General features: G+C 42.3%; 1 protein-coding gene across 1 annotated transcript in view; it reads left to right on the forward strand.

The window, feature by feature from the left end:
• IL13RA1 (interleukin 13 receptor subunit alpha 1) overlaps positions 1 to 13438 on the forward strand; it is a 75943-nt gene extending 62505 nt beyond the window's left edge. Inside the window, exon 11 of the mRNA XM_062183525.1 lies at positions 10963 to 13438. Coding sequence (XP_062039509.1) covers positions 10963 to 11055 — 93 coding nt within the window. The 3' untranslated portion in view covers positions 11056 to 13438. The remainder of the gene's footprint in view (positions 1 to 10962) is intronic.
• Positions 13439 to 24984: the final 11546 nt, after the last annotated feature.

Below are 24984 nucleotides of genomic sequence, written 5' to 3' on the forward strand. Positions count from 1 at the left end.
AATCTGCTGTCTTTGCATGGCAACAACCTCCGCAGATTAAACTGCATGTGCAGCAGAAAGACTGTCCTATTTTTAGGATCATCATAGTATGAACATGACCCTCGTAGAGGTCATCTAATGGGCATGTTGTTTACATGTTTAATTATTTCTACTTAACTGTAAATTTTCAAAACTCTAGATACTGTCTAACATCCTCACTTTAGAAATGGGGACATTAGGGACCATGGAGAAGTTTCTCAAAGACTGTCATACAGAGAAATAACTGTAATATATTGAACTGGAACCAGTACATCCCCAAGTTAGCAACCTCTAATCCAAAGAAATAATATATGGCCTTTTTTTTTTTAACATACTCTCTTCTTCTATACTATGCCATCATAATGTTTTTTTAAAAATTACTTACGTAATAGTCACAAATAAATTAAATCTTCAGGTTAGCTTTACTTAAGGTTTCTGATGTTTTGATGATGTTTTGTTCATCACTGTAGTAACATTTTGGCCAACTACATTTCTTCCTGTTGCTTTGCTATTTGCCTTTTGCCTGTGACTAATTGGGCTGCTGGCCATATTCAGGCTGATGGGAGGAAAGTTGTAGAGGGAATTGCTTCTCTGTATCTGCATTTCTTTCATCCATAAAAAAAAAGTATTCTTCCCCCACTTCTTGGAAATCAATTACATTTTCAGTACTGTGCCAGTTTTACATTCCTGATCAGAAAGCAGCTTTTAAAATGGAAGTTGACTTCCAAATATTACTGAATAATTTTTTATTTCAATATGTATCATTAAAAACTAAGAATACTTTTCTACATAGCCAAACAACATCATCATGCTTTAAAAATTATTTCTTAATATCATCTAAGACAGTCTATATTCAAATAGAAATGGAAATATACTTATTGGGGCTGGTGCTCTGGTGTAGCAGTTAAACTGCCACCTGCAATGCTGGCATCCCAGCAGTTCGTGTCCCAGCTGCTCCACTTCCGATCCAGCTCTCTGCTATGGCCTGGGAAAACAGTAGAAGATGGCCTAAGTGTTTGTGCCCCTGCACCTACATGGGAGACTCAGAAGAAGCTCTTGGCTCCTGGCTTTGGCATGGCCCAGCCCTGGCTGTTGCAGTCATTTGGGTAGTGAACCAGTGGATGGAAGACTTCTCTCTCTATGTTTCTGCCTCTCTCTCTAACTCTGCCTTTCAAATAAATAAAAATAAATAAATCTGAAAAACATACGCTTATTGATAAAATGGAATAATTGCAACAACAATAATAGTTCTTACTTATAGAACCTTTACTATTGGCCAGATACTTCTCTAAGCACTTCCCTCATAAATCTGACCCCTCCAGAGGGAGGTATGTATTATTTCCATTATACTGAGGAAGAAAATGAGGTACCAGAGCCTCATGTGAAGCTTGCCCAAGGTACTCTGCTTGTTAGCAGGGATAGAATCTAAGCTTAGCTAGCAAGTAGCAGACCCAGGATCCGAACCCAGGCATCCTGACTCTCCAGTCTGCACTTTGAACTAATCCATTAATCATATGAGACATTTTAATAAAATCATCATATTGGAGTTTATTTGAATTTTACAGCTGTGAAAAAGAAACAGAACTAAGAATTTCTGAAATTTTGGTAAATTATAAAATAATTTTTAATGATTATTGAAAAATTTTTCTCCCCATTCATTTCCTGTTTTTAAAATTGTCCAGTATCAGGGGCCAGTGCTGTGGCATAGCGGGTTAAGCCATCTCCTGTAGCGCTGGCATCCCTTATGAGCACCAGTTTAAATCCTGGCTGCTCCATTTCCCATCTAGCTCCCTACTAATGTGCCTGGGAAAGCAGTGGAAGTGCTTGGGTCTCTGCTACCTATGTGGAAGACCTAGGTGGAGCTCCGGGCTCCTGGCTTTGGCCTGTCCCAGCCCAATCATCATAACCATTTGGAGAGTGACCAGCAGATGGAAGAGCTCTCTCCCAGATGGAAGATGTCTCTCCAGTCTATGTAACTCTGCCTTTCAAATTAAACTAAACAAAAACTTTAAAGTTGTCTGGTATCTACATTGCCAGGCCTTCATACAGTCCTACTTCAAGGTGAGGCTATTTATTTTATGCTCACTACTGGTCTTTATGTTGATGTCTCTCCAGTCATTTTGATTGTGTGAAGCTCTGAAAGTTTTCTCGGGAAGGAGTCATAGGACCAGCATTTCCTGACTTATTTACATGTTGATAGAGTATGCGGCATTTATAATTAAAGGTCATTTTAGCATGATATAAAATCTGTGGCTCACATGTCCTGCCTTGGGTATCTTATATGTGTCACCCATTTTCTTCAGGTTTAACATGTTGTCAAAGTTGGTTGATAATTATAATTTTCTTTCTTTATTGAAACACCTGGTATTTTGCCTAGTTGACAAAAGATCTGTTATTTCAAAGTCCAATCATTTTACCAGAATGTTTCTTGGGGGTATTGGCCATTCTGGGGTGATTTTCTGAGTACAAATTTAGCTTCTCTAATCTGAGAATCTAAAATCCCCAAAATCTGAAACTTGCTGAGTGCTAACATAAACCATAGGTGGCAGGTTCCATACCATGAACCTTTAAGGACAAATTATTTAAAATATTGTATAAAACTACCTTCAGGATATCAAATAAGATATTACAAAAAAATGTAAGTGAATTTCAGTTTTAGACCTAGGTTTCATCTTAAAGATATCTCATTATGTATATGCAAATATTCCAAAGACTGAAAACATTAAAAATCTAAAACAGTTCTAATCTCAAGCATTTTGGGAAAGAGATACTCACCCTATATGGTATGCCTTTTTTTAAAAAAAAAATCTTTTTTGCTTTTTCTTTTCTCTCTCTCTCTCTCTCTCTCTCTAATTTTATTTATTTGAAAGGTATGGGGCCCGTGCTGTGGCATAGTGGGTAAGGCTGCGGCCTACAGTGCTGGCATCCCATGTAGGCACTGGTTCTAGTCCCAGCCTTTCCACTTCTTTTTTTTTTTTTTCTTTTTTTTTTTTTAAACTTTTATTTAATGAATATAAATTTCCAGTGTACAGCTTATGGATTACAGTGGCTTCCCCCTCCCATAACTTCCCTCCCACCCGCATCCCTCCCCTCTCCCGCTCCCTCTCCCCTTCCATTTGCATCAAGATTCATTTTCAATTCTCTTTATATACAGAAGATCAATTTAGTATAAAGGTTTCAACAGTTTGCACCCACATAGACACACAAAGTGAAACATACTGTTTGAGTACTAGTTATAGCATCAAATCAAAATGTACAGCACATTAAGGACAGAGATCCCACATGAGGAGCAAGTGCACAGTGGCTCCTGTTGTTGACCCAACAAATTGACACTCTAGTTTATGGCACCAGTAACCACCCTAGGCTGTCGTCATGAGTTGCCAAGGCTATGGAAGCCTTCCAAGTTTGCCGACTCTGATCATATTTAGACAAGGTCATAAAAGACAGAGTGAGAATAGTAACCAATGATCCTAAGAGTGGCATTAACCAGGTTTGAACAATTATACAGCATTAAGTGGGGAAGAGGACCATCAGTACACACAGGTTGGGAGTAGAGCCATTGGAGGTAGAGTAGAGGTTATGATTACAAAGGAATGAGGCCCAAGTACGCTAGACAGGGTCTAGAACAAAGGACAGAGTCTTTATTAGAGGAGCTAAGAAAGGTGCTGTCTAAGCTACAAGTAATTTTTCTGATTGAGAGGCAAATAGAATCTGATAGAAGGGGCTTGATAATAATCTGTTGGGCTTTAGGCCTTGTAAATTCAGAGGCCCAGACCTATCTATCTCTTCACATGGGGTATATCCTAAGGGAGGTGTGAACCTCCTAGGGGAAGGCACTCTGTTGACTTTCATTACTTGGCTGGCCTGGGAGGAGAGCTGGCCGGTAAAGGCAGGTGGCAACTCTAACAAGAAATTTACAGTTCTGCCTTTAATGTTGCTGACCCTACTTGACCATCCCCTCAGCTGCAGTGGTCACTTTGGAAGTTGGGCTGAGTGAAGGGCTTTTCAGCTTAGAGCCAATAAGATCTGTGGCTCTGACCTGGGCATCCTTCGACTCCAGGGCAGGTCCTTTTCCAGTGATCCAACTCTTGGCAGAGCTGCCAGGGCTCTTCACAAGCTGACTTCTGCTGAAGCCCAGGCTTACCACATTGAAAGCCACTGCAGTGGACTGGCCTGTTGGGTCTCCTTGAGGGCAGATCACTGTATAGATCAGCCATTAATAGGCCTGCCACCCATTGCTTCTGATGCCTAGCTTTCTTTTCCTCCTGGTTTGTGTTAAAGCAGACCAGAGGATGCAAGTCAAGGGAGTGCCCGTGTCCCATCTCTAATCTTCGGTGGCCTGAACTACAAGTCTATAGTCACAGGCATGTTCTGTAGTAGTTTTTCTAAGGTAGACAATGCCCATGAGGAAAATTATATTCTCACTTTAAAACTTTCTTTCCCTTTGGTCTGAAAGGGAGGTTTTTTCTACTTACTGTATACTTCGCTGATGGCGAAGTGAATCTAGCTATGAGATTATTATTTAAGTTCTTATTTTGGCTATGCTATTACAGAAAAATGTTAGCCATCTCTTTTATAAGGTCTAAAGATTAAATTGTGCGTCCTACAGATTCCTTCATAATAGATTTAGTTTCCTATCTTGAAGAGAATAGAGAAATGAAAGAACAAGTTGGGCTTAGAATAGAGAAATGAGGGAGCAAGTCCTAGATCGCTTGCTGACAATAGCAATATCACATGAATACTTAGCAAACAGTTTCAACCATTAGATAACAACTTAAGAAAACATTTACCAGAAGGTCCAATGCCTTCTATAAATTTTAAGAATCATGTATTTGAAAACACCTCTTAAATATCTAACATGGTGTAGTTTGTTTAACCAGCAAACTTAAGCACAACCATATAAAATGTTTTTAGTTTCTTTCTACCTACAAGTTTAAAACATATGATACATAGATTCAGGTCACTCAAATTAAAATGTATCTTTGATTGATTTTAGCAGCTTAAATTTTTGGACAATCTTATCTATAAGCCATTTAAAATAAGACTCTTAATAAAATTTCCCCATGTGGACATACAATATGTACACACATTTAACATAGCATAATAGACCAATATAGCGTTTTTAATAATAGCTTTTAAAATCTTTAACTCTTTTTGTAGATTGCCAATTGATTTGAATTGCTTTTTTAGTAACCTCAGTTAACCATACTTTCTCTCAGTTGGTACTGTTAATACATTATTGGCTTCATCTGTTTACAGAGCCATCCCAAAGTACTGAATACAATAGAAGTGGCTGGAAAAAGTCCATAGGAACCCATAGGAGGACAGCTACACACAGAACCAACAACGCTTTAGTTTTATGAGCAGCAAATCATATATAACTGTGGATGACAAAAGACTTTAAGTCGCCATGTTTAAAATTATAAACTCATAGACCAAATTTGATCTTGTTACAAGGTGATTATTCAAATCTTTGAAAATAAGCACATATTTACATAACCCATAGATCTTAATAAAAATTCAGCTGTTTTTGAACAATTAGAATTTAACAGACATCAAGAGAACACAATAGATTACTTTAACACATTGCTTTAACAGAGCATCAGAGTTTAATTCTATGTCAAAGATAAATTGAGCTTCCTGTGATCTTTTGCTGTGAGGTTTCCTTCCTTTACCTTCTTTCATATTGGTGACCATGTTTCTGTGTTTCTGTGTGTAACACATCTTTAAGCATCTTTTGCAGGGCAGGATGAGTGGCAACAAATTCTTTCAGTTTCTGTTTGCTATGAAAAGTCTTAATTTCACCTTCATTCACAAATGAGAGCTTTGCAGGATATAGTATTCTGGGCTGGCAGTTTTTCTCTCTTAGTACCTGGGCTATGTCTCGCCATTCCCTTCTAGCTTGTAGGGTTTCTGATGAGAAGTCTGCTGTGAGTCTAATTGGAGATCCTCTAAGAGTAATCTGACGTTTCTCTCTTGCATCTTTTAGGATCTTTTCTTTGTGTTTCACTGTGGTGAGTTTGATTACAACATGTCGTGGTGAGGATCTCTTTTGGTCATGTTTATTAGGGGTTCTATAAGCTTCCTGTACTAAGATGCCTCTGTCCTTCTCCAAACCTGGGAAATTTTCTGCTAGTATCTCACTGAAAATGCCTTCTAATCCTTTCTCCCTCTCCATGCCTTCAGGAACTCCTAGAACTCGAATGTTGGGTTTTTTAATAGTATCCTGTAGATTCCCGACAATATTTTTTAGATTTCTGATTTCTTCTTCTTTTCTTTGGTTTGCCTGTTTCCTTTCCTGTTCTCTGTCTTCTAAGTCCGATATTCTCTCTTCTGCTTCGCCCATTCTGTTTTTAAGGCTCTCTAATGTGTTTGTCATTTGATCTATTGAATTCTTCATTTCATTATGATTTCTCGTCACTATCAGAGTTTCTTGTTCCACTAGTTGTTTCATTTCATTTTGATTCCTCCTTAATATTTCATTTTCACGAGAGAGATTTTCTATCTTGTCCATGAAGGATTTCTGTAGTTCAAGAATTTGTTTTTGAGAACTTCTTAATGTTCTTAGCAATTTTTTGAGATCCGCTTCTTGCATTTCTTTGATCTCATCATCTTCATAATCTTGAATTGGGGTGTCTTTTTCATTTCGGGGCGTCATAGTGTCTTTCTTGTTCTTGTTAGCTTGGTTTTTGCGTTTGTTGTTTGGCATGTTGGAGATATTTGGTTTCTTCACTGTGGTGTTTTTTCTTGTTACACTATGGCTCTATATTAAGTGGACTGTCTGCTTTCGGTGGAGCCTTAGAGGCTTGAGATGAGTGTGGACTGAGAGCTGTGTTTGGTTCCTCAGGGCAGAGGGTGTGTCAAAGATGACACTCCCAGGTTAGGCGTGGTAAATCTCTCTTTCTTTTTTTGATTCAAAAGGGAAGTAATTCCGCACAGCTGAACGTAATTGGAGGTAGTAATTAGTAGGCAAATGATATACCCACAGGAGCCAGAGATTGGAAGCTCTTTCCCAAGGACCACACAGGGAATCTCTGCTGCCCTCAGTGTGGGCTCCAATTCTCCTGCAGTCTCCCACTGGGTTGCCAAGTTAGATGCTAATCTCCAGTTATTTCACCCCTCCCCCCAGAGTCAGGTTTTTCTGCTAGGCTCAGGGCCGGTGCAGACCTGAGGTCGCCCTGCTTATGACATATGTCCAAAATGGCGCCTGCTCTTTGTCTTGCTCGCCTTTGAGAGGTGAGCAGAGAGAGAGACTCGTGTCCGTATCGGTCACTTTTTTTTTTTCCTCTCTCTCTTCTAGTTAGCCTGGTGAACTTTTCCCCACGGAGTTTCAAGCCTCGTTCCCTCTAGCCTCCTCTTTCCACTTGCCCGCTGGTGTCTCGGGCTATGGAGGTTCGGCTCACCTCGCGTTCCAGCGCTGGTGCGTTGAGTCTGCCGCTGCTGTCCCGAACTTGGGCTCCCACGCTCTCCACGCAGGTCCACTGTGAATCACTAGTTCCGGAAGAGTTTCCTCTGCTGTTTCTTCCCCTACTCTTCCTTGACCCTGCAGTATCTCCACTTATATTAACGTGTGTCTTGACGAACTATCAATGTGCTTCCTTCCTATTCCGCCATCTTGCCGCTCTTCAGCCTTTCCACTTCTGATCCAGCTCTCTGCTATGGCCTGGGAAAGCAGCAGAAAAAGGCCCAAGTCCTTGGGCCCATGCATCTGTGTGGGAGACCCAGAGGAGACTCCTGGCTCCTGGCTTTGGATCTGCGCAACTCTGGCTGTTGTGACCAGTTGGGAATTGAACCAATGGAAGGAAAGCCTCTCTGTCTCTCCCTCTTTCTCTGTGTAACTCTGACTTTCAAATAAATAAATAAATATTTAAAAAAAGAGAGAGAGGTAGAATTGCAGACAATGAGAGGGAGAGACAGAGAGAAAGGTCTTCCATCTGTTGGCTCAATCCCCAAATGGCTGCAACTGCCAGAGCTGGGCCAGTCCAAAGGCAGGAGCTTCTTCTGGGTCTCCCACGCGGGTGCAGGGGCCCAAGGACTTGGTCCATCTTCTGTTACTTTCCCAGGTCATAGCAGAGAGCTAGATCGAAAGAGGAGCAGCTGAGACACGAACTGGCGCCCTTATGGGATGCTGGTGCTGCAGGCAGAGTATTAACCTACTGTGCCACAGTGCCAGCCCCTGCCTTTTCATTATAGGATTTCAAATATGTTTCCAGCGAAAATTTCCTTACCTATAGACTTAAGTAATTTTATTCCCTTGTTTTCTTTGACTGTTTTCTATATAATGTCAGATCCTTTTGAATAATTTTTTCATCTACCTTCATTTCTTTTTGATTCAAAAACCTACTTTTTATCTTCTGTTTCTCTTACTTCCAAAATCCAAATGGATCGGCCGGCGCCGCGGCTCACTAGGCTAATCCTCCACATTGCGGCGCCGGCACACCGGGTTCTAGTCCCGGTCGGGGCACCGATCCTGTCCCGGTTGCCCCTCTTCCAGGCCAGCTCTCTGCTGTGGCCAGGGAGTGCAGTGGAGGATGGCCCAAGTTCTTGGGCCCTGCACCCCATGGGAGACCAGGAGAAGCCCCTGGCTCCTGCCGTCGGATCAGCACAGTGCGCCGGCCGCAGCGCGCCTACCGCGGCAGCCATTGGAGGGTGAACCAACGGCAAAAGGAAGACCTTTCTCTCTGTCTCTCTCTCACTGTCCACTCTGCCTGTCAAAAATTTTTAAAAAAATAAAAATAAACAAAATCCAAATGGGTCTTCAAGCTTATTTGTGGTTTTTAAGGTGGCCTTTGCAAAGACTCAAAAACTTTGCCACTACTACCCATTTCCTCCAAGAATTTCTCTACAAATACATAGTATGGACAAAATCCTGTCTGCCACTTGTTTTTGCACAGCCTTCAACTGAAGAATAGTTTTTAATTATTTATTTTTTTAAAGATTTGCTTATTTACTTGAAAGTTGGTATTGCAGACAGAGACAGAGAGATGGATCTTCCATCCATGAAGTTCACATCCATTGGATCACTGCCCAAATGGCCACAACAGCTGAATGTTGGCCAGGCCAAAGCCAGGCACTAGAAATACCATTCTGGTCCCCAGTGTGGGTGACAGCGGTCCAAGTGCTTTGGCCATCTCCCACTTCCTTCCCAGGCACACTAGTAGGAAGCTGGATCAAAAGTGGAGCAGCAAGGACTCAAACTGGCATTCCAGTAAGGGATGCCAGCATTGCATGTGGTGGCTTAACCTGCTGGGCTGCTAGGCAGTGTTCTCCTGTAAAACTGGATGTTCCTAACCTGCTCAGTTCATCTTCAATTGTGCAATCTTAGGAAGCTGAATAGTCATAGTTGCTGCTGTTTTTGTTTTTCTTCTTTCCATTTCATAAGCTTATACACAACCATAGAGTATCAAAGCAGAAAAGGAATTTAGACATAATGTGGTTACAAGGGTTAGCAAGCTTTTTCTGTAAAAGACCAGACCGTAAACATTTCAGCTTTGCAAGATAGTCAGTCTCTGTCTCAGCTGAACTCTGTGGTTATAGCTTGAAAGTAACTATAAGATAATACAGAAACAACAAGTGGGGAAGTTCCAATAAAACTTTATTTACAAAAACAGCCAGACTGGTTTGATCCATGGACCAGGGTTTGCTAACCCCTGGTTTAGTCTAACAACTTTATTTCCCAGATGAGAGGACTGAGCTCAGGTTTCACCCCTTCCTCTTTATTTACAAGTAAAGAAGGCAAGGATCGGGATATTGTTTTCCACCATAAAAGACATGCTTGAATTGAGTTCAAGATGAACTTGCCTTATACATAATTTCCTGTTCTAGCAAATGATTTTAGATGAAACTATTAATATTGGGTATTCCAGAAATTTGAACTGCACTGAAGACCTTTGGGGACATCTTATATATATTAGCATTCACCTTGATGATAGTTGACTTTTTGAGCCTCTTATGTTTCTGGAGCAATGGTCAAATTTGAGTGGTAAGAAAATAGAGATAATAATGGTCTGAATGAAACAGTTGATGTGAGGAAAGATGCCTCCCTTTAATTTTTCTTCTAAGGAATTTGTTTCCAATTTTGGAAAAGTCCAAATTTGTTTACCTTTTAAGGTATCCATCAGACATCATGTAACAATCCCATGCTTTCTCCCTCTTTAATGTTAATTCCTGGTTGTTTTATTTCATTAATTATTCAAATAGATGAATATTCTTACGTTAAAAAATATAAAAAGAAGGAGACAAGCATCATGGTGCATCTGCTTGGGATGCCTGCTTCCCACATCAGAGTGCTTGGCTCCTCCATATTTCTTTCTTTCTTTTTTAAGGTTTATTTATTTATTTGAGAGGCCGAGTTATAGAGAGGTGGGAGAGACACAGAGAGAGGTCTTCCATCTGCTGGTTCATTCCCCAAACGGCCACAATGGCCAGAGCTGAGCCAATCCGAAACCAGGAGCTTCTTCCGGGTCTCCCACATGGGTGCAGGGGCCCAAGGACTTGGGCCATCTTCTGCTATCCAGGCCATAGCAGAGAGCTGGATCAGAAAAGGACCAGCCAGGACTGAAATCGGCCCCTGGGATGCTGGTGCCACAGGCAGAGGCTTATCCTTCTATGCCACAGTGCTGGCCCTCCTCCATATTTCTGATTCAACTTTCTGCTAATACACCTGGGAGGCAATAGATGATGGCCCTGCTGCTCCTGTGGGAGATCTGGTTGGAGTTTCTAGCCCCTGGCTTTGGCCTGGTCTAACACTAGCTATTGTGGGTATTTGGGGAATGAGTCAGTGTATGGAAGATCTCTCTGCCTTTCAAATAAATAACTCTTTAAAAAAAAAGAGAGAAGGATATATTCATGGTTTTGTGCAAACCTGAAAATAAGCATTGGCTGTAGGTACTCCGGGAAAGAACATTGTGTAGAAAAGTCATCATGTGTTTTCCCTCCTTCCAGCACTGGAAGAAGTATGACATCTATGAGAAGCAAATCAAAGAAGAAACTGACTCTGTGGTGCTGATAGAAAATCTGAAGAAAACCTCTCAGTGATGTGGATAATTTATTTTTACCTTCAATGTGACCTTGTGAAGATTCATCCCATTCTCCAATTGTTATCTGGGAACGTGTTAAATAGAAACTGAAACTACTGGACCATTTAAATACAGGTGGCACATAAAGAGCCAAAGGTCTTTATGTGAATCATACACTGAAAAACTAAAAATGTGGACCCTTTGGAGAAGAGAGTAGAGTCATTCCATTGAAATACAAAAGCAGACATTCTTTTCAAAGGCTTCAAACTAAGGGACAAAGCAAAAAGTTATGATCATAGTAGAGTTAATCTTATATCGAGAGTTGGGATAGGATCTTTGCTTCCTTCGTATTCTTTGGGTCAAACAACAACAATTTTATTTGTGGGGGAATCTGACTTTGTGTGCAAATACTAATGCAAACCTCAAGTCACAGAGAGCATCTGAAAAGCAAAATTGGAAAAATCTGGTATCTATTGTTTGGGCTCCTACTGTGATTGTTCAAAGCCATTGCAGGCTTGTAAGGGCAGTGGGCAGCATGACTCCTTAGCTATTAAGCCTTTGAACCATGAAGTCTCTAAGGATATGTTTTGTTTTTCATCACCTATCGTACTCAAAGTAAGCATTTACTATGAGGCTAGCTTGTGCTAGGCCCCAGGGGTGAGGCACAACCCCACCAGAAGATTTGCAGTGTAGTTAGGATTCCTTATTTCTGACCACTTTGTCTCCACCAGTCTTTTTTCAAATCATTCAACTCCCACACCAATCTTCCTTTTGCATTCTCTTTCATTCCCTCCCGTGCAGCCTTTTGCCTTTCATTGGAAGTTAGGATAAAAATGTGCTCCGAACACTGGGGAGGGGGTGGTGGATTTGCATCTCAAGTAAAGAGTAGACTGAGAAACAATGATTTTATAACTTCCATGTGAGTTTGCAGCTGTTTGAGGTTTTTCAGCATTTGATGGTTCTTTATGCATTGTCCTCATGTTATCTTCACTTAGAATGTAGCTGTTTGCTTGAGAAAAAAAGAACAGGTGTATCTGTTTCTCTTCCTCTTTCTTAACAAGATTACGGTAGGATTCTTTTTCTTGCCACAAAATGGTTAATTAAGTAGGTTTTGTGTAATATTGATAGCCATCCAAGGCTCTAATGTTTATACGCACTTTTTTTTTTATATGTTAGAGTTCCATTCTCCCCAGTCCCTACAACATATCCATATATTGTATATTCAATCTACTACTCTTGCTTCCTCCAAATGTAAGGGAAATTAGAGGTGACCCCCCCCCAACACCTACAGAATCAGATTACTGGTAGGATAAGAACTTTGTATCACAAGTTCTCCAAACACCAATTTACATCACTAGGATGACGCTACCTGCTGTCCCTGCTCTTAGGGGAGAGAGATTAAGGACCCCTGCACTCCAGAGATTTGGACAAAAGGAGTAACCTTCTTTCATGGCAGCAGAAAGAGCACTGTGCCCTGGCTTCTCTGAGGAGAATGGGGTTCATGGAAGTGGCAGATAAAAAGGTATTTCCTTACTGTGCTTCTATTTTTGAAGTCCAGTTGATGCTGGGAGACAGCAGCCATACTGGATGTTGTACTCTTCAGTTGAAACAATGTTTGATTTCCCTGTATATGAATAACTTCCTTAACTTTTATAATTCTGAGAAGCAAAACCACTTACAATGCCTCAGCCAAACCCATTTTTCCAGTCAGTCTATTTCGATGGCAAGGAGGAGAATCCTTTGAAATCCCCAAGTAAACTACTGATGCTGACAGTCATGTAGCTTGGGAGTGGGAAGATTCTCTTTTGTTGACGTTCTCCTTTTCAGCAGTAAAATAGCTGAGGGGGAGGTGGCAGGATGGGGGTACCTCTGGTTGTTTCACAGTTGCTGAAAGATGAGTCCCCAGATCTTGGGAGCTCTTGGAGGCTTCCATATAGCCATGGGATTCCTATCACCTGTAGACAGTGAGTTGTTTGATGTTTAACCCACATGGATTTATATATATATATACCTAAGTAAACTCACTGTAAAGATAGTTGCTCTTTCATTCAGATAAATTTTTTCTTCATCTGGGCACTAAAGGGATAGATAAAACAATGTTAACATTTTGGGAAATGCCTTCAACTAGGTATCAATTTTGTTTAACTTCTTACAGGAAAGCTTGAGTCAAATAAATATTAATTGTCTTTTTGTATGTCACCCAAATGTTTTCCTTTTGTCTGATTTTGGGGAAAGTGTTTTAAGTAGTGGGTGGTGGAAAAAATTGGAGTTAAAAGAATAAACATTATGAAAGAATTCCAAGGCAGCTATTTCACCTTATTTCATAATCATTTGTCATCAGCTTTCCTGCTGTTCTGTTGTGCATACATTTACTAATAAAAACATGCATATGTTTAGTTTAATATTAGTACAACCTTTGTGAGCTGCACATAAGGGACTTAGGTATTTGATAAATTGCAATAATTCATGGAAACAGAAAGTTGGTCCTTTCTAATATTACACTTAAAATAAGTACACTATGCTTACTGCTATGTTATATGTGGTGTATACATGCTATGCAGGACTGGCACAGTACACAGGATATGTGACCTCCAGCCACAAGTTAATCAATCATATTAGTGGGTTACATTTGAAACTAAGAAAATGAATTCGCAATAACTGTCCAGAGAGGGTGATTGAGTCTCATATTTTCTTTCCAGCAAAATGAGTTGAATGTCACACAGAACCCTTTTCTCCCTTGTGTTAAGCTCTAGAAGTGTGTCTTCAGTCAGACCACATTTGTTAATCACGCAGACTCTTCCCAGGGTGTGGATGGGAATGCTGATCTCGTGAGGTTATTTATGAAGCTATCTAGAATTATCCAGGACGAGTGTGGAAATCCATCTCCAGGTAAGTGGAATTGCTTGTGTGTCTTAAATAAGAAACCTCTAATCTTTAACATATCAGCCCTGAGTAATATGACAGAAAACATTTAACTGAAAACCCTTGAGGTGATAAATCTGAATGAGATCTATGGAAAACAAACTCCTATAGCCACAGATTTGTTCACTTCCTCAGGGAGAATGGAGCCAGAATAATCTAAGCTCATTTGCTTTCCAGAATAATTTACTATTTGTCATTACTATGAACTCTGCTCTTTTAAAAGTGCAACATGATGCTCAAATAAATGGCATATTATGCTACTAAGATATTAGTAGTTTTAGAAGAAAGCATGGAAAACATTAAAACCTTTTTCTTTTAAAGTAATGATTGGGTCAAGCAATAAAGTTTATTGCTAAATGCTGATCTAAGTCTTGGCATGCTTTTATTTTAATAAGGAAGGGTTTTTACTGACATTTTGATGCACTAGACATTTTTGACTTCTGTCCCCAGGATGATTTCTTCCTGAAAGTTCCTTGGCTTTTAACTATCTTTCCTAATGGCTGCATTTTTAGTTTACCGTTAGTAACAGGAAAATATTTCACTGCTGATTTTCAACACTTATTAGATAGAGAATTCAATAAAAAGAGAAAGTCAGTAGTTACTGAATGACTACTTTATGCCAAGTTGCATGTGTTATTTCACTTAGTTACTATGTCAGTTCCATGAGGTTACATTAATATCTTCATTTGACAAGTGCAGAAACTAGGATGAAAAATGATTGCCTTCTGTGTGCTAGCTCACTCAGCTGGTAAGTGACTGAGACAGAACTGGACGACAAGTTGACCTGACGTTAAAGCCTGGATAATATAGCCAATAATGTATTCATTTGTCCTAAGGAGGCAAGTCCCTAAAGAAAAAGCATCTTATTTCACATTACTGCCAACTTTCACATCACCTGGAAGACTTAGAATTTAAATATTTCAAGTACAAAGTGAACTTTTTATAATGTCTTAAGATTCATCTGTGCATTCATCTACATTATGCCAGACATTGTGCTAGGCAATAGGAATTTAGAAGGGAGTAAGATTTGGCCTAGTATCAGAGAGTTAGTCAAGGGAAGGATAGTTTGTGTAGTATGGGACAGAAACAGGGATTAAAATTTAGGAGTTACAGGTGCCGATGCCATGGCATAGTGGCTAAAGCCACTGCCTGCTGTGCTGGCATCCTATATGTATGCCGGTTCAAGTCCCATCAGCTCCACTTCTGATCCAGCTCTCTGCTAAGGCCTGGGAAAGCAGTAGAAGATGGCCCAAATCCTTGGGCCCCTGCACCCACATGGGAGATCCGAAAGAGGCTCCTGGCTCCTGGCTTCAGATGGGCTCAGCTCCGGCTGTTGCGGCCATTTGAGGAGTGAACCAGCGGATGGAAGACCTCTCTCTCTCTGCCTCTGCCTCTCTGTAACTTTGCCTTTCAAATAAAATAAATAAACCTTTAAAAAAAAAGAGTTTAGGAGTCCCAGATGACTTTGGGTAGGCTTCTGCCTGCCTGTCTGGGTCTGTTTCTCAATCTATCTCTAAAATGAAGATGTTAGACTGAATGATTTATGATCGCACCCATAACTCATAACAGTGGCCATAAATTATGAACTCCTTTGAAAATGAGAATCTTTGCTACAAACATTAGCTGTATGACCATGGGCCTATCTTATCTGTAAAATGAGAGGTTGAACTAAAGTAGCTCTGTTAATTCTGGCACACAATAAAAGCTAAGATGATGAGTTTTGTTTCACAAATCAAGAAAATGTGTTTACAGTCACGTATGCTCTTGCTACAGGAAGTAGCTGGCTATTAGCAATAACTGCCAAAAGTAATTAGAGGAACAGGCCCTTTGACGCAACAGGAAGCACAAAGGAATTGATACATGGAATGAGTCCTGTGGTCCACCCAAATCAGGATCTTCCCAGGGCCCAGCAATGGTTGTGCCTAACAAATTATTCCTTAACATGCTTTGCAGATCCTAGGTCATTTTGCCTAGGAACACAAAAATGGACCATATAATAATAAAGATTGCTTAAAAGAGGGTACTTCAAAATGAATGCAGAGAATTGAATTAAAAGATAAGTTTATTTTGGTGCAGAAATTTTTTGAAATCCATTTGTGAGTTTTTCATAATATACATTTTCCATGAACTTTTTAGAGATGCCTCATGTTGTGACCTCATTTTCAAAAAAAATTTTTTTTCTTTATTTATTTGAAAGGCAGAATGACAGGGAGAGAATGAGGGAGAAAGAGCTTCCATTCCCTGGTTCCTAAATGCCTGCAATAGCCAGGGCTGGACCAGGTAGAAGACGGGAGCCAGGAACTCCATATAGGTCTCCCCCTGTGCGTGGCAGAAACCCCCTAAGTACATGGGTCATTATCTGCTAGCTTCCCAGGCGCATGAGCAGGGAGCTAGATTGAAATGAAGGAGTTGGGACATGAACTAGCAATCCAATATGGAATGTGGGCATGTAACTCACTGTACCACAATGCCCACTCCTAACAACTGCATTTGAGACATTACCTAAAAGGGAGTCCATTCAAATTCGGTACTTGTAAATGTAATTGAATTGAACTTTTTATTTGATCAAAAACAATACATGTCCACAATTTGACAAGTCAAAGAGGAGTATCCGGGTCTCTCAATAAAGACAAATAGCAGTTACCTCCTAACCTTGATTCCTGGAACCTCTGAATATGTAACTGCATGGTGAAAGGGACTTTGAAGATGTGGTTAAGGATAGAGACCTTGGCCGGCGCCGTGGCTCAACAGGCTAATCCTCCGCCTGGCGGCACCGGCACACCAGGTTCTAGTCCCAGTTGGAGCGCCGGATTCTATCCCCGTTGCTCCTCTTCCAGGCCAGCTCTCTGCTATGGCCCGGGAAGGCAGTGGAGGATGGTCCAAGTCCTTGGGCCCTGCACCCGCATGAGAGACCAGGAGAAGCACCTGGCTCCTGGCTTCGGATCAGCGCAATGAGCCGGCCGCTGCGGCCATTGGAGGGTGAACCAGCGGCAAAAAGGAAGACTTTTCTCTCTGTCTCTCTCTCACTATCCACTCTGCCTGTCAAAAAAAAAAAAAAAAAAAAAAAGGTTAGAGACCTTAAAGAGATTTTCCTGTGTTATCTGGGTGGGCCCAATCTTGAGTTCTTTAAAGCAGAGAAAAGAAATTTCTCTGGCTGCAAACAGAAGAGGAAGAGATTCAAAACCCAAAAAAGACTCAAAAGGTTTTTGCTAGCTTGAGGATAGGGGCAGTGTAGAAGATCTTTGAGAAGGAACCAAGTACTGCCAATAACGGATGAGCCTGGTAGCAGATTCACCCCCAGAACCTTCATAGGGAAGAAGAGACTGCTTAGACATGGTTTTGGTCTTAGGAGACTCAGAGCAAAGGATTCAGCCATGCTATGCTGGATTTCTGATCTACAGAAATGTGAGAAAATGGATTTGTGTTGTTTTAAACTATTTCTGGGACTGACACTTTAATGCAGCTGGTTAAGTTGCTGTCAACAGTGCTGGCATCCTATATGGGCATCAGTTAAGGGTTAAGTTTAAAGTTTCTTCAAATAGAAAGTTTCCCTCTATACCCCAGTGTTTGTTAACAAGACCTTAAGTGATAATTGGGAAGATGGCTCAGAGAGAGGCCCAAGGCTAAGTTCAGAATCAGAAATAAAAATAATGATGCCTGGGTAGTCCCAATGGAAATCAATAAAACGCGGCCAGTGATGTGGCATAGCAGGTAAAGCTGCAGCCTTCATCCCATATGGGTGCTGGTTCGAGTCGCAGCTGCTCCACTTCCAATCCAGCTCTCTGTATGGCCTGGGAAAGCAGTGGAAGATGGTCCTGCACCCATATGAAACACCTGGAAGAAGCTCCTGGCTCCTGGCTTCGGATCAGCCCAGCTCCTGCAGTTGCAGCCATTTGAGGAGTGAATCAGCAGATGTAAGACCTCTCTCTCTGTTTCTCCCTCTGTCTCTATAATTCTGACTTCCAAATTAAAAAAAAACTATTTCTAACATTTTTACTGTTTCTTTTGGTATATAACTACTTCTGAATAAAACCCTACTACTTAATGCTACTTTTTATTTTGATTTAGAAATAATCTATTTCTAAATTTGTTGTGAAAGATGAGGGATTAGCTTTTATACCAACACATGCACACACACTTCCACAAATATAAAACTTGTGGTTAAAATATTCAATATTTGCATTATACCATGTAAATATTATTCACAGTTTATCCAAAGAGAGTACCACAAAGTATATTTTCTTTGATTTTTCCAAATTGTCTTTTTTTTTATTTGTTTTTCTCGGTACCTGTCATGAGTTTAGCCCCAAACTTTCTGACAGAGCCATAAACTCTAATCAGTATAGTCAAGCATATTAAGTAATATGTGAATCAGTTTGTTCATCTTGGAGTTTGTTGCCATCCTGATTCATTCTGGATACTTGTCTTCTGTGTCGGCATCTGTTTCCTAGATTCAATGGCTTATGCTCTAATTTTGATGGATTATACATTTTACTAACTTCCTTAGAAAGATTGCATGGGAGATGATTTTAATAAAATCCTTTGTAGCCAGGGGTCAGCATTGTGGTGCAGTGGGTTAAACCACCACCTATGACCCTGCCATCCCATGTGAGCACCAGTTTGAATCCCAGTTACTCCATTTCTGACCCAGCTCTCTGGTAATGCACCTGGGAAAGCAGCAGAAGATGGCCCAAATGGATGAAGCGCCTGGCTCCTGGCTCCTGGATTCGGCTTGGCCCAGCCCTGGTCGTTGCAGCCATTTAGGGAATAAACCAGTGAATGATCTGTCTCTCCCTCTTTCTCTCTGTAACTCTCTGCCTTTCAAATAAACAAATGAATCTTTCTAAATCCACTGTATCTGGTTGTGTCTTTAAATGTGGTTAAAGAGCAATCTCAGAATTCTGAAAGCATTATTCCAATGTGTTCTTGCTTCTAATGTTGCTTTGGAAAAGTCCGATTCTCTTTCATAATTTTATTTTTAATTAATACATAAAATCATATTTATGGAATGCCATGTGATCTTTCGATGCATGTAGCATTGCATAATGTTCAAATCATGGTAGACCTTGATTTCCAATTTTTTATTTATGTAATTTCTTTCTCTTCAAGGACTTTTTTTGCTCTCTAGTATTTTAAAATTTAATAACAACAAAACATGGGATTGGCACTGTGGTGCAGCAGGTTAAAGCCCTGGTCTGCAGTGCTGGCATCCCATTTGGGCGCCGGTTCCAGTCCCAGTTCCTCCACTGCTAATGCACCTGGTTAGGTAATATAAGATGGCCCAAGTGCTTGGGCCCCTGCACCCACGTGGAAGTCCCAGAAGAAGCTCCTGGCTCTTAGCCTCAGATCAGCTCAGCTCCAGCCATGACGGCCATTTGGGGGTTGAACCAGCAGGTGAAAGAGCTCTTTCTCTCTATCACTCTCTCTCTCGTTCAGTCTCCACCTCTCTCTTTCACTCTGTCTTTCAAATAAATAAAATAAATCTTTAATAAACAACCAAGGGGCAGTGCCAGGGCATAGTGGGCAAGGTTGCCGCCTGCAGGGCCAGCATCCCATATGGACACCGGTTCGAGTACCGGCTGTTCCACTTCCGATCCAGCTCTCTGCTATGGCCTGGGAAAGCAGTAGAAGATGGACCAAGTCCTTGGGCCCCTGCACCCATGTGGGAGACCCTGAAGAAGCTCCTGGCTTCTGGATTGGCTCAGCTCCAGCTGTAGCGGCCATCTGGGGAATGAACCAGCAGATGGAAGACCTCTCTCTCCCTCTCCCTCCCTCCCTCCCTCCCTCCCTATCTCTCTCTCTCTCTCTGCCTCTCTGACTTTCAAGTAAATAAATAAATCTTTAAAAAAATTAAAAATTAGAAAATTAAAATAAAGGCCAGTGCTGCGGCTCACTAGGCTAATCCTCCGCCTGCGGCACTGGCACCCCGGGTTCTAGTCCCGGTTGGGGCGCCAGATTCTGTCCCGGTTGCTCCTCTTCCAGTCCAGCTATCTGCTGTGGCCTGGGAGTGCAGTGGAGGATGGCCCAGGTCCTTGGGCCCTGCACCGGCATGGGAGACCAGGAGGAAGCACCCTGGCTCCTGGCTTCGGATCGACAGCGCGCCAGCCACAATGTACCGGCCATAGCGGCCACTTTGGGGGGTGGTGAACTAATGGAAAAAGTAAGACCTTTCTCTCTCTCTCTCTCTCTCTCTCTCTCTCTCTCTCTCTCTCTCTAACTCTGCCTGTCAAAAGAAGAAGAAGAAGAGAAAAAGAAAAAGAAAAAAATTGACAGCTTTTATTGTGGATCCTCTGTAATTTACTGGACTTGGCTTTTGTGAGCCCTTTCAATATAAAAACCCATCAGTTAAATTTTGTTTTGACAGTCAGAAAGCAAGGATAGAGACAGAGACAGAGCTCCCATCCACTGATTCATTCCCCAAACGCCCATAATGGCAAGGGTAGGCCAAGCTGAAGCCAGGAGTTTGGAATTCAGTCCACCCTGTTTGCCCTTAGGGGCCCACAGAGACTAAAACTTGAATTACAGAGACAGAAGTTTCAGAAATCTGGAACAATCTAGCTTTGCTTCTCCATTCATTCATTCAAGCAGGGTGATGTAACTGCATGACGTGGGTCCCACCCACTCAGATGGGAGACCAGCTGTAATTTCTTGGTAGGTATGTAGCAATCCTGGATCGAACAGATAGGGAGTGAGTGCACACCACGTGCCACCGTTGTGCTGGGCACTGTTTGGTGCTGGGCGAATTTGTTTCTGTTTTTGAGCTTCAGTTTTCTCACCTGTAGAAAAATTAGGAGTAAGTGATCTATACAGGACCCTTCTAGTCGAATATTCACAATCAATAGGATGGTAAATTTTGATTGTTTTTAGGAAAATAGAAGCAGGTATAGAAAAACACCAGCTGCTCCACCCTTGTAGATTTCAAAAGGTGGGGGGAAACACCAACAAAATGATTCTTTGAGGTATTATTGTTTGACTTGAGAATTGGACTAAGAATGAATTCTAAATGTGTTAGCTCTGTGATGTTTCCAAAGGCACCAGAGGGGAGACAAATAGAGAGTTCCTTTTACAATTTTTTTTTTATTAGAGAGGCAGAGTTAGAGAGAGAGAGACAGAGAGGTCTTCCATCTGCTCGTTCACTCCCCAAATGGCCACAACGGCCGCAGCTGAGCCGATTCTGAGCCGATCCGAAGCCAGGAGCCAGGAGCCTCTTTCAGGTCTCCCACATGGGTGCAGAGGCCCAAGGACTTGGGCCATCCTCCACTGCTTTCCCAAGCCATAGCAGAGAGCTGATTGAAAGTGGAACAGCCGGTACTCAAACCGGCACCCATATGAGATGCTGGCACCGCAGGCAAGCGGCTTTGCCTGCTATGCCACAGCACCAGCCCCCCTTTTACATTCTTGACATTGAAGCTGTATCCTACCATCCTCCACCAAGGTGGATGCTGTCCCCTTCTTTCTCCAGCTGCTGCCACCGTCAACCCCCTCTCCCCCCTTGGTGGCTGGCAGATGTCAACAATTTGAAATCCGTGCGTAAGGTTATTTTTTCTTTTTCTTTTTTGAACTTTCTGAACCCTCCATATGCATGGATTTCAAAAACTTTTACACCAGAATAAACTTACCTTTTAATTCCATTTTACACAAACTTTTTGAAGTAGTGTTGTGCAGAAATCAGGAGCTTCATCCAGGTCTCCCACATGGGTGGCAGGGGCCAAACACGTGAGCCATCCTCTACTGCTTTCCCAGGTCATTGGCAGGGAGCTGGATCGGAAGTGGAGCAGCCAGGACACGAACTGGCACCCACATGTGGTGCTGGTGTCTCAGGCGGTTCCTTTACCCACTATACTGTTACAGAAATCTGAGGTGGCAAAACTCCCTCTGTTCAAACAGGCACCAGAGACAGTGGAGAATCAAGCAATTTATTCCGCCAGCGGGCTCAGCTGGAATCATTTCCTGAGAACTGAGCAACAATCCCAAGTTTCTTACAATGTTTATAGGTTCATCAGTGTCATACCTTAGCTGTTGCAGCATTGGTGAGTTTACATTGCAGCCTGCGTGACTCAGGAGCCCACTTCCAATGGTCAGTGGGCCTGGTATGTTTGTAGAAGAGATACCGGGGCAGATTTATTAGGACAGGCTTATGACTGGGGTTTACAGAAGCAGAACTTAGGACGTCCTCCCTCCCTAGACAAGAGTACAGTGGGCAGCTGCTTCACCAGTTAGTTGCGAGCAGCCACTTTTCAAGGTCTGTGTTGGGAGGAGGGGTCCACTTTTCTTTCTTTGTCTCTGGTTGCAGCTGTATTTCCTCTACAATAGCACAATGCCATCCCAGATCACACTTAAAAATGAACAATCACTGGTTAATATTACCAAACAGGTAGTCAGGATTCACATTTCCTCAGTTGTCTTACAAATCTTTTTGCCTACAATTTGCTCCAGGAGGATCCATCTGATTTTCTAATATTGATGCTTTGTGAGGTACAGGAGTGAGGATGTGGGAACAAATGATTGTTTGCCCTCTAAAACCTTCCGGCATTGGTGTCTACTAAGAACACTGGCCCTGCCATCACAAAGTAGCTCTTTCCCCCCTTCCAGAGTGCTATGACTATACACTTGGTTAGCATCTCACTGGATTTCAAAATTCTCCATAAGCACAGTAAAACATCTGTGAAAGACATGAAAAGTTCGGCCTTGAAGTTTAAAAGTCCTCCTACAACCGAGACATAGTGTTCTCTAAGAAACTAATCACAGGGGCTGGCACTGTGGCGCAGTAGATTAATCCTCCAGCTGCAGCACCGGCATCCCATATGGGCACCGGTTCAAGTCCCGGCTGCTCCTCTTCTGATCCAGCTCTCTGCTATGGCCTGGGATAGCAGTAGAAGATGGTCCAAGTGCTTGAGCCCCTGCATCCACATGGGAGACCCGGAAGAAGCTTCTGGCTCTTGGCTTTGGATCAGCCCAGCTCCGGCCATTGCAGCCATCTGGGGAGTGAACCAATGGATGGAAGACCTCTCTCTCTCTCTCTCCCTCTCCATCTCTGTCTCTCTCCCCCTTCCTCTCTCCCTCTCCCTCTCTCTGCCTCTGCCTCTCTGTAACTCTGCCTTTCAAATAAATAAAAAAATAAATCTTAGGGGCCAGCACTGTGGCATAGCAGGTAAAGCTACTGCCTGCAGTGCCAGCATCCCATATGGGTTCCTGTTGGAGTCCCAGCTGCTCCGCTTCCAATCCAGCTCTCTGATATGAGACGGCCCAAGTTGTTGGATCCCTGCACCTATGTGGGAGACCCGGAAGAAACTCCTGGCTCCTGCATTGGCCCAGCTCCAGCCATTGTAGCCATTTGGGGAGTGAACCAGCAGATGGACAGCCTTTCTCTCTGTCTCTCCCTCTGTAACTCTACCTCTCAAATAAATAATCTTTTTTTAAAGATTTATTTATTTTAATTGAAAGTCAAAGTTACACAGAGAGAGGAGAGGCAGAGAGAGAGAGAGAGAGAGAGAGAGAGAGGTCATCCATCCGCTGGTTCACTCCCCAATTGGCCGCACAATGGCCGGAGCTGCGCTGATCCGAAGCCAGGAGCCAGGAGCTTCCTCCAGGTCTTCTACGTGGGTGCAGGGGCCCAAGGACTTGGGCCATCTTCTACTGCTTTCCCAGGCCATAGCAGAGAGCTGGATTGGAAGTGGAACAGTCGGGTCTCAACCGGCACCCATATGGGAAGCCGGCGCTTCAGGCCAGGGTGTTAACCCGCTGCGCCACAGCGCCGGTCCCAATAGATAAAATCTTAAAAAAAAAAAAAAGGCACAGAAACATGTGTGCCAGCTTCTAATATTTCTGAGGAATGATTTCACAAATGTCAGTACAGCGCATATCTGTTGTATCATTTTCTCCCACAGGATAAGGGCTGATAGAAGCATGTTGAAAATAAGATATTAAAAGATAAAACAGCATGGATTAATTCAGACCAAAATGATCTTCCCAAGCCATTTGATGTTTTTAAAGGCGCTGACAATTTGAAAACAAGATAAATCACAGGCCAATGAACCTGAATGTCAGGTTGAGAAAAACTATGTGTGGTTAAGTGTGTGCTGCTTCAATCTGTTGAGTTTACACTTGATATACAGGTTTTGATCAGTTGCTGCCTTGAATGGTATTAGGAAATATTAACACCAACTATGTGGCTATCATCAGCAAGATATGCATTGGAAAAAGTTGATTAAATTGAAGAGCAGAGCCTGGGAGCATCAATCCTGCTGTCGAGGTCTGCTGAATCCCACTTCACTTTTCATTCGTTCACTCGAGACGCCTCGCATAAGTCTAGATAATGATGCATTAAAAAAAAATCAGGGTGTGCTTTCTGTCCTCTTTTTACTTAAAGTACAGGGCAGGGATAGCAAAATGTTGTGGGCCGGGTCTGCCTAGAGTACTGTTTCAAGAAGCATTTTGAGATTGGGTTGAGTGGAATGAAAGCGAAGATGTATCAGTGATGCCTCCCTTTAGGTACTAAGGGGAAGGAATGATTTGAAGCATTTGTGCCATATACTTGCTATCCTAGGCTAAGGACTGAGGGGAGATATTCATGTATTTAAATCGTGATTAAGCTACAAGGCAAAATGTAAGACAGAGCTATCAAAGGGGACCCAGGTAAAGTGTGTGGCCAGGCAATGGAAAGAATGATGGGAGTGTAGCAGCCAGAGGGAGATTCAGAAAAATGTCTTAAGGAGGGCTGGGTGATCTGCACCTTGTAGTAGGAGTAGAATCTGAATAGATTAACAAAGGGAGGGCATTCCTCTCCTAGGAGGGAGTTGGAGTAAAGGCACAGGTAGTGGTTGCAGGAGGGAGGAATTGTGAGAGGACGATGATGGGCCAGGCCAGAGTCAGGAGATGGGAAGCCAGTCTTGGTCTTCCACAGGAGTGGCAGGGATGCAAGTGCTGGAGCCTTCCCCTGCTGCCTCCCAGGGATTGCATGGACAGGAAGATGGAACTGGAAGCAGATCTGAAACACGGGTCTGAGGCACTCTTAATATGGGATGCA

This window comes from Lepus europaeus, chromosome X, assembly GCF_033115175.1.
Source record: "Lepus europaeus isolate LE1 chromosome X, mLepTim1.pri, whole genome shotgun sequence".
Lineage (NCBI taxonomy): Eukaryota > Metazoa > Chordata > Mammalia > Lagomorpha > Leporidae > Lepus > Lepus europaeus.